The sequence below is a fragment of the Micromys minutus genome (genome assembly GCF_963924665.1).
Source record: "Micromys minutus genome assembly, chromosome: 1".
Taxonomy (NCBI): Eukaryota; Metazoa; Chordata; class Mammalia; order Rodentia; family Muridae; genus Micromys; species Micromys minutus.
The window spans coordinates 55,512,158-55,529,779 of record NC_137969.1 but is presented as its reverse complement, the minus strand read 5'-3'; the positions used below and the strand labels follow the sequence as shown (position 1 = coordinate 55,529,779).

The 17,622-nt window shown below is 41.6% G+C and overlaps 1 protein-coding gene across 1 annotated transcript in view; it reads left to right on the top strand.

Moving 5' to 3' along the window:
• Positions 1 to 17,622, top strand: part of USH2A (usherin) — a gene marked incomplete at both ends in the record, with an annotated part of 645,989 nt that overhangs the window by 141,474 nt on the left and 486,893 nt on the right. The window contains one exon of the mRNA XM_080923960.1: positions 14,673 to 14,836. Within this exon, the coding sequence (XP_080780086.1) occupies positions 14,673 to 14,836 (164 nt within the window). The remainder of the gene's footprint in view (positions 1 to 14,672; positions 14,837 to 17,622) is intronic.

Genomic DNA, 17,622 nt, shown 5'->3' with positions numbered 1-17,622 from the left:
GAATGAATACAGAAATTGTGGTACATTTACACAATGGAGTACTACTCAGCTATTAAAAACAATGACTACATGAAATTCCTAGGCAAATGGATGGATCTAGAAAATGTCATCCTGAGTGAGGTAATCCAATCATACAAAAAACACACACACAAAAAAACAAAACAAACAAACAAACAAAAAAAACCACCCATGGTATTCACTCACTGATGAGTGGATATTAGCCCAAAATCTTGGAATACTCAAGATACAATTTATAGACCACAGGAAGCTCAAGAAGAAGGATAATCAAATTGTGGATGCTTCAGTCCTTCTTAGAAGGAAGAACAAAAATATTCTCAGGAGAAAATATGAAGACAAAGTTTGGAGCAGAGACTGAAGGAAAGGCCATTCAAAGACCAACCCATTTGGGGATCCAGCCCACATACAGCCACCAAACCAAGACAATATTGCTGATGCCAAGAAGTACATGTTGACAGGAGCCTGATGTAGCTGTCTCCTGAGAGGCTCTGCCAGATAATGACAAATACAGAGGCAAGTGCTCACCACCAACCATTGAACAGAGAACAGGGTCCTTAATGAAGGAGTTAGAAAAAGAATTGAAGGAGTTGAAGGGCGTTGCAACCCCATAAAACGACAATAACAACCAACCAGAGCTCTCAGGGACTAAATCACTATCTAAAGACTACACATGGACAGACCCATGGCTCCAGCTGTACATGTAGCAGAGGATTACTTTGTTGGGCATAAATGGGAGGAGAAGCCCTTGGTCCTGCCAAAGCTTGATGCCCCAGTGTAAGAGAATATCAGGGTAGGGAGGTGGAGGTAGAAGGGATGAATACCCTCATAGAAGCAGGAGGAGGGGGGATGGGATAGCGGGTGTGGAGGGGAATTTGGGAAAGAGGATAACATTTGAAATGTAAATAAAATATATCAGGTAAGAAAAAGAAGAAGGAGAAGAAGAAGAAGAAGAAGAAGAAGAAGAAGAAGAAGAAGAAGAAGAAGAAGAAGAAGAAGAAGAAGAAGAAGAAGAAGAAGAAGAAGAAAGTAGAGCAGGCAGTAGCGTAAGGCACTGAGATCATTTTAAACTTTGAATCTAGTGAAATTATGTGGTCTATAAAAGGGCAGAGAGAGCCAAACTATGACAGGTCAATTTCAGGAGAGGGGAAATCTCAAAATGATTCATAACAGGTTTTATGTAGATTAGGTTGAATATTTCTACATACCATCTGACTCATATTGACTCAGAAAGAGAGAGAGAGAGCGACTTTAATAAAACTACACATTATCCTTTGACAGGGAAGGCATTTTTCTCTTACTCATGTTGCTTTCATATTTATTCCTCCACGTTTCATTCATTGAGTACTTGAAGTATCACTATAGTTTGGGTCTGAAAACCTGTGTTTTAAAGGCTTGGTCCTACTTTTGTTCCTTTGGGTTATAATTCCTTTTAACAGTTAGGTTCCAGTGGGAGGTGGTCATTCCTATGGGAAATGTTCTTGAGGGAGATGTGCAACCTGAGCCTATTCCTCTTTGTCTTTTTCATTTCCCAGATGTGAGAGCGGTTTTGCTCTTTCATGATTCTCTGCCATGGTGTGCCATGATGACATGTCACCATAGCAACCAACAGTGGGAATACACACTGAAATCTTGACTTTCTCTCTGTATGTTGTCTGGGCCATTCATTATAGCACTGAAAAGCTAATGTAGGGACAATACATTTCTTTTCTTTCATCTTTAATGCCCACTAATACTTCAAACTATGGAAATTTCCATGCCTACTGAAGTTCTCCCATGTCTAGCATTGACCTATTTTTTCTATGGCTCCAATCTTCAAGATTTCAGAAATGCTATGCTGTGACTAGATGACCTTGTTCCAACACTCTCCTCCCAGAACAACCACTTAACCTGTCCCTAGACTTCATCTAATTTTTGTGCTGGTATCCCTGCCTGCTTCTACATTGATCAACCATGTGACCAGCATTGTGTTTGTCTGCTCATAGTCTGGGACAAAGCCATCTTTGATTGCTTTCATGCCTTGTCACTTCTATAGGTGACCCCCTTGCTGCTGTCCTGGGCTGACTTAACTGAAGATGAGCTTCTGCTCAATGGACCCACAGTGGCCTTGCATCTTGTGTGTGCTTCTTGCCACCTTATTTTCTTTCCCCTTCAGATGCTGGCTGACGCCCTTGGCTTCAGCTTCCTGAATACCTTGTAGGTGTTCCAGCGCTCCACTGTGCAGATGAAATGGCAACAGAAATGAATGACTCCAGATTGCCGCTCTGTCTCCCGTATGTCTGCTTTCTTATACATTCTTGCTTTCTATCTAGTCATGGAGAAAAACAACCTTTGTAAATCTGGTCTATTTTGAGTGTGATGCTTTCCTGAGTTTTGTTTTCTGCCCCTTCCTTTTCTTCTCACTTTCATCTCTCCATCCTCCCATCTGAACTTTGCTTCATCAAATTCTTCACTGATTTAACTTAACAGATGCTTCTTCACTGGATAAAACTTCACACAGATATGCTGTCATCTCCTCATTACCAGCTCCTCTCCTTGGCCTTGCTCCACTTAATAAGGCCTGAGCAATATTGTGTGATTTCTCCTTCTCATGAACACTCAAATTTAAGAACATTTTTCCTGCTTCTTCCTATTCATGTCTTTGCATCTTTTCCTTATCACCCACACTTCAAGCATACAATAACCAAAATTCATGAAATATAAACAGCTAAGGAATAGCAGATTCATTTGGTAGCATCAGAATAGAACATATGCTTTTCCATATGTTAAGTAAGTGCTCTACCACTGAGTGACATCTCTAGTTCCCTGCACGACAGGTTGAATTTTCATCTCCATGAAAGAGAAAGTATATAGCAAAGTAAAATAGATGAACAAGAGTTAAGGAAAGATAGTTAGGGCTTAGGATTGCCCTTGAGGGAATAACAGAAGTATCTAAGATGTCTTCTTATACTTGAGTCATTTTAGAGGGATCTAGGACATTTGTTAAAGGCTCACATGCATCACCTGCAGTTGTGGAGATGGATAGACAGATATGTAATTTAGACCTGGCAAATATGGATGGGGAGAGATAGTCTATCCAAGATTAGGTAGACCAGCTAAGGTATTATTCTGCAGTCTATCGGACACTCTTAGAGTTTATCAGAGTTAGAGGCCTGATTAGAATAGCAAGAAAAATGAAGTGGGCTCCCTTTGCATCAGTGTAAAGTATCACCCCAGGTGGGGAAACAGGCAAGACTCCCAGGGCTACACAGGGAACAAGAACATTGTTGGAATAGAAGTGAACCTGAGCTCTAAGGTTTGGAACTGCTAGTAGGAAAGACTTCCAGGGAAGACAGAGATCATGGAAGAGAGCTTGAAAGTATTTCCCCAAGTGGAAGGTCATCCCTAACTACAAGAGAGACATACTGAGAGGCTATCTCTGAACATAGGTGAGGTCAGAGTATGTAGCCTGCTCTGCCAGGCCAGTGAGTACCAGTGCCTCTTGAGCCTTACTGTATATGACGACGAGGTGTATATCAAAAGAGATAAGGACAACTAGGCACCCCTTGTTTGTAGAGTCCCTGTCGCTATTTCCTGAACTAGAAATAAACACCCCAAGAGAAAAGTATGTTTTTATAATGTCTATTTTGAAAGTGGACTTGTACACTACACTTGAAATTCTTTATAGTCACACACACACACACACACACACACACACACACACACACACCTACACCTACCTGTCTACCGACCTCCAGGATCATTAATTGTCTCTGTAATGTGAGAGAATCCATGGATGACTCTTTTTATATCCAGCTTGAAGGGGAATTCTTGTCAAAGACAATTGAAAGGCTGACTACTGTTTGCTCTTCATAACTCATTCCTTTTTCAATGTATCTTCCATTTAATTGCCCTAATTAGTAAACTATACTCTTTTTCTATTCTGTTTTGCTGTTTGCTCCTATGTAACATGCCCATCCTCTGGCTAAGCTCTGTCCTTAACATCAGCCACTACATTACTTAATCAATGACTGTTGTTGAGTATATGGTCACTTCTTTTGGTCATCAATTATTCCATTTTAATGCTAAAACATAGCATGTCCTCATCATCCTGACTAAAGGCACACACAACTTTGTATGTCTCTCTCTAAATAAAATGTTTACAGACTTCTAGTCTGGGCATTATAGAACATAATCTACATGCTAGCACTAAAAGGAGCCCTGGAAAGTAAGAGTACTATGTGTAACAAGGCCTCTCTGCAAAGCATAGAAAGATTAAAGCTTCTAGTCCTGGTTCATCATGTAACACCACCTCAGGAAAAACATTAGGACATGTGTTCCAACCTCAAGAGCTCACATAGGTAGCCAGGTATGTTTGTATGATTCCCTGTACCTAGTGCTGTGGGGAAGGGGTGAGGGAGTCACTGGGGCTTAATGGCACCTGCTTAGCTTCAAGATTTGTGAAAGGCCCCACCTCAAATAAGTGGGTTAGAGATTGGTAGAGCAGGAAACCAGATTATTACACTCTGGCATTTGTCTACACATTCACACATAGGTAAACATAGGCACGCACAGGCACACATAAGCCTACAGTCACTCAAATGCTCTACACACTCTTTACAGGAATATACAAACAAAAACAGTTTCTTAGGGAAAAAATGGAAGAAGGAGAACAAAGCTTTTCATGATCCATTTGTGCTTTCCACGTGGGCTGCTTGTGATGTGAGTTGACCCTCCCATTGCACTGATGAATTCTGCTGTCTCTCTTCACTTTAACACAGAGAGTCATTAGAGAAAAGACCTTCTCTCACAGAAGGTCGTGGCGGGGGTGGGGGGGAGTGCTTCAAACTGTGTCATAAGAATCACTCCAGTGTGCGTGTACTCACCACAGAATAGAGGAACAAATAGACCCTTGCCCGCTTATGATTCCCATTTTTTTTTCTGAATGCTAGTCTTCTATGATGTCTCTGCGAAATTCTATTTGCTGTCCTTACACTTCACCCACATTATCTATTTTTACAATGAAGAGTGGACTAAAACATATGGGTTCTTATATGGCATAAGAAAACATCCTGCAGCTTTGGTGGTAGATGTCTATAATTCTACCACTTGGGGAGAGAGGAGCAAGAGAGTCAAGGATGATTAAAATCAATCCAAGGCATCCCCTGCTACATAGTAAGGTCAAGGCTAGCCTGGGCTACATGACACCCTCTCTGAGAGAAAGTGATTTTATTTCTCAAAAAAAAAAAAGGCTCATTAATAGTCCAGATGTATGTGGATATACAATATAGAAAAAATTGTGTCTTGATGTTTAAAAATGAAAAGTAAAGAACCATTTTTTTGTCACTGGAGTTAGTGATTGCTAATATAAGCATATTAATTTCTAGTGTCTACAATAACCTGTTCTGTCAGTAAGGAGGAAAAGGGTAGACGAATGTTGTGTTTCTCAACATATTGGAAAGGTCTATGACACCCTCATCCAGGTGCCTTTCCCATTATGAGAACTCTTTCCATTCCTGTCTGGTCTTCCTGACTCTTCATTGAGGAGAGCAATGCCTCCTGGATTGGCTGTTGGTGGCTTTTTTGGTTTATTTTCACTATTCTTTAAAAATAATCCCAAAGGACTAAATAAGTGGACTACTACACTGACCCTAAACTGCAGAAAGCCGAGAAAACCACACCTGTCAATCACAGCATCCTCGGGCCACTCTGGAAAAGCCTTTGCCAGCTTCCAAGCTCATGTTCCACTCTCCAAGGGTTTGATTGGTAAAAGGTGACCGTGCTTTCTCAAGAGCTGATCCCAGTGAAAACACTGCTTCATTTGCCTCTGGTTTAACTAGCCCTAAAACAAGGAAGCAAGAAAATTCTGTCCAGGATTTAAAACAAAAAATCAACAAAGCAATAAATGTGTATCACATTTGTCTAACTCTAAAACGAAGAGCAAGAAAAAATAAAAGTGAGCCACAGCTGGCTCACCTCTGTACTGGGCACGTAAACTTCCTGCGATCACCCTCAAGTAGACTGTGAGTGATTATTTCCCAGAGTAAGGCACCTCAAGTTCTTCTGGCACCCTCTCCCATTAGGTTTTTTAACTGTAACTCCATATCACAACCCACACTGTTTCTTCTTTAGTGTTCAAAGCCACTGAGAGTCACTAATTCACTTTACCTTATTTTAAGACCCAAGGTCCCAGGTCGGTCTAACACTAAACTGCAGTTTTGCTCTGGAGACAAGACCAAGGCTCAAGTCTTCTCAAGTGTCTGAAAGCTTAGACTTCACAATATACGTGGTCAGATTTTTCTGCCTCAGAATTACTTAGATTTTACTGTGGAGACCCTCCATGTGAACACCATGTAATAGATTTGGTCTGGTAATCTTTACAATACCCATCACCAATAGGCCTCAGTGGGTCTTTGCTCTGAGAACCCACACTGGTGACTTCAAATCAAAGCAGACAGTTCTCTTGCAAAGAGATCTCCTCTTAGGCAGTAAAGATTTAAAACTTGCTGCATGTTTTTCATGGGCCTGGTCTTCTCTGTGACTCTGTGAGACAGTGGCTGCCGTCTGAGGTTACTGAGGTGACAGACCCTAATCAGTCTCCCATGCTCAGAGTACAGCTTGCATGGAATCATAAGGCACAGGCAGTTTCAGGAAAGAGGAAAAAAGAATCCAAAGGCACTGAGTTTCGTGCTCGAGACTCCCAGTTCCGCCCAATTCTGTATTTTAAAGGAAGTCATAAGGCCGCTCCATATTCTGGAGTGAGAAAATAGGCCCTGCATTTCATAGGCAGAAGAACACCATTTAAAATGATCTGCTTAGAAGGAAAAGTATATAGTCATTTTCTGAAATATCATATGGCCTATATCTACTTAGTCTACCTAATATAGATTGTGGAAAGCTCTTGAAGGAATGCCAGACTTTGTATGTTATTAATGGCACCATGTCCTTGATGTGACAGACTGAGAACGGTTCAGAGCTGAGCATCAGGACAGGGGCCAGCTCTTCTTTCCCACTAGACCAGGTGTATTAGCTTACTCCTGGATATAATAAATTACTGTAAATTCAGTGTCTTAAAACAACAAGGATTTATTATCTTATAATTCTGGAGGTCAGAGGTCCTAAATTAGTTTCGGTGGACTAAAACCAAGGTGTCAACAGGCCACCTGTGTTTCCTCTGGAAACTCCAGGATAAAATCCATTGTCTTCATCTTGACTCATCCTATAGCCCACCTCCATTCTTTAAGGGGTGAGAAGAAGCTGTGTATATGGATGTTAGTGGGTGTTCCTGTGTGCATGTGGCTGTTAAGGGCAGAAACTGGCATTGGGTGCTTCCTTCAATCTCTTCACACCTTATATTTTGAGAGAGATGCTTTTCACTTAACCTGGAAGCTACCGATTAGGTTTGGCTAGCTGTTCAGATAGCTGCAGGAATCCTTGGCTTGGACACTCTAGCACTAAGCTTACAGGTTTACATTGTCATAACCGTAGCAACATGGGTACTAGGCCCAAGCTCAGGACCTTAATCTTACATAGTAAGCACTCTACCAATGGAGTCGTTTCTCCAGCCTTTGCTTCTGTGGTTGTTGATGGTGGTAGTGATGATAGTGGTGGTGGTGATGGTTGTGGTGATAAGATCCCTCACTAGAACTTTCTGGTTAGGCTAGTTGGCCAGTGAGCCTTAAGGATGTGTTTCTAAAATTCCCACTGCCATGTTATGCTGTTTTGTTTTAAATGGTTGGTTATCATTTGTCTTCTGGGGATTGGACACAGGTTCTCTTGATTGCTTACAAGATGAGCTATGGACCAAGTAGTCACCTTATCCCTTCTCTTCTGTGACTCACAGCTTCGCCAGGGACAGCAGAGCAGCTTTTTCCCTTCTGTAGCTGGGCTTTTCTCTCCAACTTGCTTTTTGGTGGTGGTGGTGGTGGTGTGATTTTGGTCATTTGATTTTCTTTGTTTGTTTGTTTGTCTATCTGTCTCACTGCCCTGCCTTTCTTGCATAAAGACTCCTGTGATCACATAGAATATTCTTAGATCATCTGTGGTCAGCCTACAATCTCAAGATCTTTAACCATCTTTGCAGAAATGATCTTACCAAGTAAAGATACAGACTTCAAGTTCTACCAATTAGGAGTCAGGCACTGTCAAAGGCCATACCCCAACCTACTGTACTGAAAGTCACCCTTCTGTCCCTTGATGCTCAGCTGTGACCTGCTTCCTATCTATAACTGGAATACAGTGCTGTTCCTCTATACATTGTTTCTGGGCTACTTACCGAGGACCCAATAAAAGTGAGGAGTAATAGAGGCCATGGTGTGCGCAAAACCTGAGTTGTTTACTGTCTGTCCACTGTCGGTTAAGACTGCAGAGCCTGTAACCAGATAGACTCTCAGATTCTAAAGCACTAAGCATCTTAGAACTTTAACTGCACAGGAACTGAAAGAACTTTACGAGAAATGAAGATTTAACTAATCAAATCCCCCTTCGGAACACCTGGTGAAAAGTTCCGCACCTGCTTCAAACTATGGAGTTGTAAAGGTCCACTGACCCATGCAGTAGCACATATGGCCTTCAGCAGTTGTCACTGCATGTCAGAGGCCTGGTCTCCAATGGAAGGAAATGTTTTCTTCCTGTGACTTTATGTCTGTTTGTCCATCTGCCTCTGCCGCCACAGAGAAGAAATGTATTCTCTCTTCTGTTTGAGAACTCCCATATCGCAGTTACTTGCCCGGTGATCTGGAGTGTCAGCAAAGGAGGAGGAGACACTGGCTTTAGGTGTAGAGCATGCTCGCGGGTCTAGCTTCCCTGTAGAGAGCAGGCATGCTTCCTCACTGGGATCAGATGCCTTCGTGGCATGAAGACGAGGGTGTGGAGAGCATGGCCTATTTTCTGAGTTCCTGATTTCAAGCCTGAAGAAGGTTCTCTGAATCTGGTTTTTGAGTTGCTCACTTCTCCTAGGTAAGACGCTAGGCACCTTTGTTTATCCCTTGGCAACACATGTAAATGTGGCTTTGTACTCACACTAGCTACATGATGTCATCCTATATCCATTCTATATGACATCATCCTATATCCGCCCCCACTGAACATCTAACTTTGTCTCAAGAGAATGCAGATGCTCTGGGAGGCTGTGACGAAGGTGCACTAAGAAGCTTGGGCAGCAACCTCAAGGCCAGATATCTACCACAGGGACAAAAGTGCTCAGCTCAGGAAAAGCCATGCTGCTACAGAGGACATTCTAGCCACTACTTCATCCTGGAGCTGTGAGTCAGCTGAGTGTTCCGCTGCCAGGCAAAACGACCTTGAACGGGAAGTCACCCAGGGGAAAATTATACCAGACAAGCTAGGCTCAAAAACTAAAAGCGTCTTTACATGCAGCTTCCACATTTTGATCTGTTTCTGGGGTCCCATCCTAAGCCCAAGTCTCTCTTGGTGCTTCATTTGGTAAGACTTAAATCACACAGCAGTGTGTGTTGCATCCTGACTGACCAAGCCTCAGGATGGCTTGTATCCTGACTGTGTGACTGTCCAGCAGTGTGTGTCGTATCCTGACTGTGCTGAACTGATGGTGGGGCATTCTTATCCCAGCTCCTAAAATTGCCCTTGGCATCTCATTTTCTTTTCCTCCTTCGTGCTCTGTGTTGAAAGATGTCCTCACCTTCTCTGTTAGAAAATTAGAAGCCCAGGATTGGCTCTAGAGTCTTTGTTTCCTTCCTTTCAAATTTCCACTCACAATTCACTAATCTTATTTACTGAAAACTTTTTAATTCTAAGGCCTTCCGTTTCCTCATTTCCCAATGCCCTAGCCCACCAATGTCTTCTTACCTGTGCAGCTTCTGGGTTACCATTGCCCATGCTGGGTCATTTTCCAAGCATTCTGATTGCAAGCCTGGGAGATCACTCAGTGATCTGTCTAGCTTAGCTTTCTGTTAATATGAGAAACACCATGACCAACAGCAAATGGGGCCGGGGACGTTTTATTTTACCTCTCAGATTCTATTCTATCTGGGAAAGTCAGGGCAGGAACCTGAAGGCAGAGGCCATGGAGGAGTCCTGCTTACTGACTTCCTCATAGCTTGCTCTGCCTGTATTCGTATATAACCCAGAGCTACCTGGGCAGGGTGAGCACCTCCCACAGTGAGCCCAGGACTTCCTGCCCAGGACTGGCCCATCCCATAGTGAGTTGCGCCACCCCCACATCATTCATTCATCCAAACTATCTCACATTCTTGTACAGGACAGTCAATGGGGACCTTTCTTCAGTCTGTGTTCCTTCTTCCTAAAGGAGTTGAGCTTGTGTCGTGTTGTCTGAAAAACAACCAAGACCCGGTCCCCTGCAAGCATTCAGACCCCTGTTATCGTTCCTCTGCTCTCATATAAAAGTTTGTAAGTGACAGAACAAGGCTGCGATTGCAATACTGGGGGCAGACATAGGCAGATCCTGAAAGCTGCCTTGACAACCAGACTGGATGAAATGACAAGTGACCAGTTCAATGGAAAACAAAAACGCTGTCTCAAAGGAATAAGGCAGAGAGTGATGGAGGGAGAAGGTTGGCTTGTCTCTCTGAGTTCTGCACACACACATGTGGACTTGTACAATCATACATGCTATCGTACATGTTTCTGTCTTTGTCTCTGCCTCTGTCTCTCTATGTCTCTGTCTGTCTGTCTCCCCCCATCACACAAACACAAAGTCTACAAAGGATAAATGTACTCAGTGCTATATATCAAATGCCCTTGTATTCTGACTGTGATCCATCATTCAAGATGTAGGAGTTTTCCACACAAGTCATCCTATCATCATGAAAGTTTTAGATTTCACAGCATTTCAGTCTTTGCATGTTCAGATCAGAGATATTCAGCTGGTGTTCTCCCTAGGTCCTGCCCCCCCACCACACACACACACACACACACACACACACACACACACACACACACACAAATCTTCATGAATCCTTAACTGCCAACATCCTCTCTCATTTCCTTCACAGTTGCCTGTGCACCCCGTAAGGACAGGAGCAGCTCTAACACTAATTGCAATGTTTTCAGTGTGGATTCCCACCCAAGAACATATCTGGACCACAGTGAAGGGTATTTAAGTTACTCCTTGTGTCGGTCACTTTCATGGACATGTGAGTTGAGTTCCCCAGCTGAAGAAAGGTGACTTATCTCCCCATACCCCCAGATGAACTAACTTCCCAGCAATGCCAGGAGTACAAAAACATGGTCTTTATTATGAGTAATGTTTCTTCAATGACAATAATTGGGATGCTATTTGTATAAGTAAAGGGAACCCCCCCCAGGAAAGCACAATATAGGAGATTTGTCATTTAAGAGACTGAAGACAATTATCCCGTCAGTGTACCTGGTAAACAGTGATAGCAGGCGTGTGCTGCCAGACAGGCACAGAGCCCCCCTCCTGATTTGTTTATCATAATGAACTGGTCAATAAACATCACAAATTGTTTATCTATATAAATCTTGACAGATTACTCTTTATGAAATCCATTTAGCAACTGAGGTTTTCCCATAAGGATGAAAAATGAAGATTTTAAACAGATTGCAAGAGCAGCTCGGCCTGTGCCAGGAGAGTGTGTGCAATAAAGGTTTCTTTATATTAATATTACGAAAACCATTTATCCTGGCAAAATCAATATCACAATTCATCTTAGTTTGTTGCTTCTTTCCGAAGCCTGATGTCTTCTCCTTTATTGTGTCTAATTTTGTTTTAATAAATGTGAACTGTATTTCATTTGCTTGATACTCCAAGGAGGGGCATTAGAAAAACTGCTCTCAAACTTGTGGCTTATTTGCTAAAGCGTCTTTGAAATGTTTGAAATTGTATTTGAGTGGCTGAGAAATTTATAGGAATCATTTCATTTAAGCCTTAATTACAGTGTTATCCTCTGTGTCCTTTGGGCTGGAAGCACACTGTAATATTCTCGAAAATCTGCTCTGATGAACTTCACTTAAGGAAAATTCTCACTAACTGAAACTAAGCAATTATAACAAGTCGGATATGTTTGATACAAGAGCGGCCGGGAGAGGAGACAATAAAACCAGGAATAGATGCATTTAATTACTCAAAACATTTCTTGCTTTCCTAAGAAGTGATTTATTTATTCCATTTGGATTTGGAACTTAATATCCCACGGATATTGACATAGCTGACTCTGAGCTGTGGGGATAGCAGTCGGCTGGAAGGAAATAGAGCTTCATCAAGGGATGGAATTATGTTACACACTGCAAGCCATTTCTCTAACTGCCCTGTATGCAAAGTAAGTGTGATTGTCCCCTGAGTGAATGGCAATAAAAACTGAAGCACTCAAGAGACACTTACTCATGAGTGGTATGTATAGACAGTGATATTTATGTATAGCAAGAGTGGGGGAGGGGCTGCTTCTTCCTGCTCAGACCACTACTAGTATTATCCTGAAGGCTACAAACATTATACATTAAATGCTGTCGAGTAATGAATTAAGAACAAATTCGGCATCTCACCACTTCTAGGATTCTTTAATTCTAATGCTTAATTAATACTTTGCAAAAAGGATCATCTATGAGATTCTAGTGCACGTGCTCAGAGAAAGGCCACCAGTGTCGTTTGTAGGGGACGGTTTTTTTTTTTTTATCAGAACCACAAAAAAGGACAACAACAGTATTGCCACTTTCAGGAGGAAATGTACTTTATTCCCAATGGCAGATTCGTCCACCACACAAATGTTCAGTTTGTTTTGCAGCTTCAGCTTTCATCAGCCTTCTCAAGGGTGTTGAATGATTACCCGAGAGATCACGCCATAAAATTTGCAGGAGGGTGAAGTCACCATGCCCACCAGTTTCTCTATAGAATAGAGGGGAGAATCTACTTATTGCTGTTTTCAATGTACCACATGGGAAGTCCCTGCTTCTACAGTCTTCAGGGGCTGATTTTACATCTCTAATCTTGATAATGCCCAGACCGCTTAGCCTAATGAAATGCCACAAGGAGCAAGACGATGCATAGAAATAATTCACCCTAAAGAAAAGGCCTTCCCTCGCTAGGACTGCACTGAAAATACCTCATTGCCCTATTACCTTGCAGAGATCAGGGTACTGTCTTTTCTCCAGTCTTCTGGGTAAATGATGGTTAATGCTAATTGTCCTGTTGATGGAATCTTGTATCTCGTGGGAGATGGGCCTATGCAGGATGTGCTGATGTGTTCATTGAGACAGGAGGAACTGCTTGTTGTGGTTGGCACCACTTCCTAGCTGGGATCCTGAGTTTATAATGCAGAAAGAGAGCGAGTAGCAGGCATCTGCTTTCTGGATGTGTAGTCGCATGACCTCCTGCTTTAGGCTCCTGCACCTTGACTTCCTAGTCATGATGGACAATCCCCTTCAACTGGGGGCCAGATTCTACCATTTCTCTTCTAAGGTGCTTTTGTTGGCCTGTCTCCCAAGAGAATCCAGATACTGACAACAGGACAGTTAGCATTAACAATCATTTACTCGTATGATACTGGAGAAAAGGCAGTTACTCTGATCTCTGGGAAGGGGCTGTTATAGGACAATGAGGCATTTATCACAGAAACAAGCAAAAAGAAAACAAAACCAAGACAGTGCACAGAATATAAATGCAACCCATACAAAGCACCAGCAATGATTTTAATCTATCTAAACATGTCAGCAAAATTTAGCCTTTATAGAACTAAATATAGAGTTTGAAGAGTTTTATGGAAAGCAGTGGCTTATTCCGAGTTCCTATGTTGTGACTGGGTATTTAAATTGAAAGTATTTCTGTGAGTACATAATTTAAACATTTAGCTTACAGCAAAATTTCTATTGAAATAAAACACAACTTTCATTGTATTACATAGTTGGTAGTAAGGCTAATTATGACAAGGCTCCATGGTTTGAAAAGGCTGTTGAGGAGGTTCTTGAGACAAAGCTTTGAGTAGCTCAGGCTACTACTACCAAACTCACTATGTAGCTTCGGACTCCCCCCTCTGATTCACATATTCTGAGATTGCAGGAGTCCACCACCATGCCTGGCTAGTGTGTGTGTGTGTGTCTGTCTGTCTGTATTTGTCTGTCTGTCTGTGTATAGAGGCCAAAAGTCACTGTTGTACAACTCCCCTAGTCATTTTCCACCTTACTATCTGAGATCAAGTCTCACATTGAATCTTGAGTTCACCAATTCTTCTGGGTGACAAGCTGGAAGACATTTTTGTCTCCATTGTTGAATAAAGGACCTTCCTGCCTCCATCACTGAACCTAACAGGTACTTGCCACCTAGCCTGATTCTCACATGGGCACTGGGGATCTAAACTCGGGTCCCCATGCTTTCTCCTCAACAAGGACTTTACTAATGGCACCATCTCCCTAGGCCTCATTTTATGCCATTAATCCATGAACATCAACAACAGAATCTTCACATGGATTTAAGCATGAGCAACATTTTGATAAAGATCTATTTTTGGTCGTTTATTACCATGTTCTTGTTCAGTTTGAACATCCTTTCTGATATTTTTGGTTGTGAGCCTTTAACTGCTGAGCCATCTCTCCAGGCCGTCGAGCATCCTTTCTAATATTCTGGCGAAAGCAAGCTGTGTTCAACCACAATGCCATTGATAGGTATGGCATATCCTAGGAATTATTAACTAAAGCACTCTCTTTTGATTCTCCATGTGTGTCTTCAGATGCCAGCCTTGTCATTGTCATCTGGCAGGAGCCCTGAATGAAACTTGTGATGCGGTCACAGGCCAGTGTTTCTGCAAAGAGTTTGTCACCGGCTCAAAATGTGACATTTGTGTTCCCGGTGCAAGCCACTTGGAGGTCAACAATCTATTAGGCTGCAGCAAAAGTAAGTCTAATCTTGCCCATTGCTGCATCTGAGTCACCAAGACCTGGGAGGAGAATCTCAATGCTTTCTGCCATTAGAAGTCATTAAAAAAGACATAGGCATGATATGGAGAACTAGACTGCGGCAGGTTTGTTAACCACACCAAAGGAAATCCGTCAGCTTTTTCTTGATTAAAGAATTAAAATGTCTTGGGTGACTAGGCTGGTAGTAAAACACCGACAGTAGTTTGTTGGAATGAAATCACTAGCAAAGAAAAATAAGGATTCCAGATTTCTCCAAAAAAAAAAAAAAAAAAAAAGATTCCCTCCCCGAACATCAGTATTTACTGTTAAAATTATGATATTTTTATTTAAACAAAAATGATTAGTCACCCTATCTCGCCAACGTATTTCCATGTCATTTACTATAACAAATAGAGGATTTCTTATTCGTTATAAGTTTCATGCTCTTCTCTGATCAGTTTTATGAACATTTTCTAATATTTTATTAATATTATAATTTAATAGTTATTATTTTCACAGCGTACAGAGTTCTTTAATCAATATTCTATTCTTGCTACTTTCTTCTTAATATTAGTCATGAGTCTGCATTCCACATTTATAATTTCAATTATTTTCTACCAATATGGCATTGTAGTGCCTTTTGACTTTGTAGCACTCTACAGGGTCCCAAGGTGAGCTCTGAAAGTCACCTGTAGTCCTTCACTTTGTAGCTATGTTACATATTCATAACTATTTGGATGGTGTTTCTGTGTTTACTCTAAGATCATATATCCATACTTTCCAAGAATTCCTAAAAGATGACTCCTGGGAACACATGATAGCATCCCCTCTGCAGCACGCTGTGCTGTGCATGCTGTCTTTGTAGGGCTCTTGTTCTGTCATGAGTCACAATGCTAGGAAATTCCCTGCATGATGATGCCACATCCAGTCTGTATGTTTGCAACAGTGGTTTACCTGGAACTCCCCTCTCTACATTTGAGGGAGCTGGGGAAGGTGAGAAAAGGAGAAATGAAGGGGAAAACAGGAAGGGGAAGAGAGTTGGGAATATTGGGTTCCACAACTTGCTTTTCCATACTAATAACAGCCAGCGAGAACAACCAATGTCACAATGTGAGGTGACAGACGAACATTAGTGTGGTAGTTGTTATTAAAACTGGGAGCTGCTTCTGGCTGTTGATTGCTTATGCATAACAGGTGTGTGAATCTTTTTCTGGAAATTCTAAGTAGCTTGTGGAATCCCTCACACAGGCTCTCACTGTGAAATTATCACCAGGACGATATTTCCTATTTCCTGGAGACATACTGATGACAACTTACCAGCAACATCTGTGACTAGTTGAGAGAAATACAGGAAGCCCTTTTTGAGTCCTGGGATCTAAATTCCAGTTGTAACAGACTGTATGTAGTAAAAGCAGTAAGGCCCTCTCTGGGCAGCAAGTCACCATGGGGTCCTGGGATCTAACTTCCGGTTGCAGTGGATTGCATATAATGAAAGTGGTAATACCCTCTCTGGCTTCCTACTGCTCTTCTTTTCTGTTACTTTATATATATTTTCAAGATCTAGTCAACCCCATAAATCAGAGAGGTAGAAGAAAATTGGTGATTATTTAGAGTTTATTTTTTAATATATCTACACAGAGAGATCCCCCCTTTATTTTTTTCTTGTTGCCCACTATCTTCTTCTTCTCCATCAACAGAATACAGAGTTCAGGGTCATGGTGTTATCATGTTTCTAAGTTTTTCATGAGAGAAAGAAAGGAAAAAGGAGAAACAGAGAAAGAGAGAAGGAAGGAGGGAGGGAGGGAGGGAGAGAGAGAGGGAGAAAGGAAGGAAGGAAGGAAGGAAGGAAGGAAGGAAGGAAGGAAGGAAGGAAGGAAGGAAGAAGCCCTTTGCATAGAAGTAAAACTCCTCAGTCAGGGCCCCATGAGAATAAACCATGTTTCCCATTAATCCTCCCAGAACTCTCTAGAGTAGACAAAGCCAAAGGAGGGGAGTATGGATCTTCCTAAGGCAGGCCCTTTCACAGGAGGAAGGGCTTTCCATCCCATATTCCATTTTCAACCAATCAATGGGACAGCTGGATAAGGCCCAGACGCCAGCAGTGTCTTGTCTTCTTTGTCATTAGTATAAAAACAGATATAGGATGCTGAGGCTCCTTTTACTTGAATAAGACTCCCGTAGAAATATTATGTTTGGAACTCTTGCCAGCCATGGTATGTCTAAAAATAGAACTCTAAATTGAATAATAAAATATAATTATCTATTTACATTGTTCATAGGTGTCCAAAAATTCTTTCTTTCGAATTATATCGGTTACATTCATGCCACATACTAAGGCAACACATTCAAAATGCATACTATAGACACCCGTTCGTGGCTTTCATTTTCTCTTTTGCTTCTTTGGTAACTGCATGTAGTATTAAAATCTCAAGTGTCCAAATCTCTATAAAGGAATAAATAATCCTGGAAGCATGTAGTAATCAGACATGGTGATGCTTATCTGTAACTCTTGGTCATAAGGTGGGAAGATTGTGAGCTTAAGACCTGTTGCCAAAGCAGTTCTTAATAGTTTGGGAATTATTATACTTGTGAAAGCTTTGGTACATATATTTGAAAGTTGAAATCAAGGGGGTGCTATTTACTAAATATTTATAATAATGCACACATATTCTTATAAACATGTTCACACACAGAAGAGACTATCACACACACACACACACACACACACACTTTCTTTTCAAGATGATTCTAAGAGATGGATTTATCATGTTCTTACTGTAAATA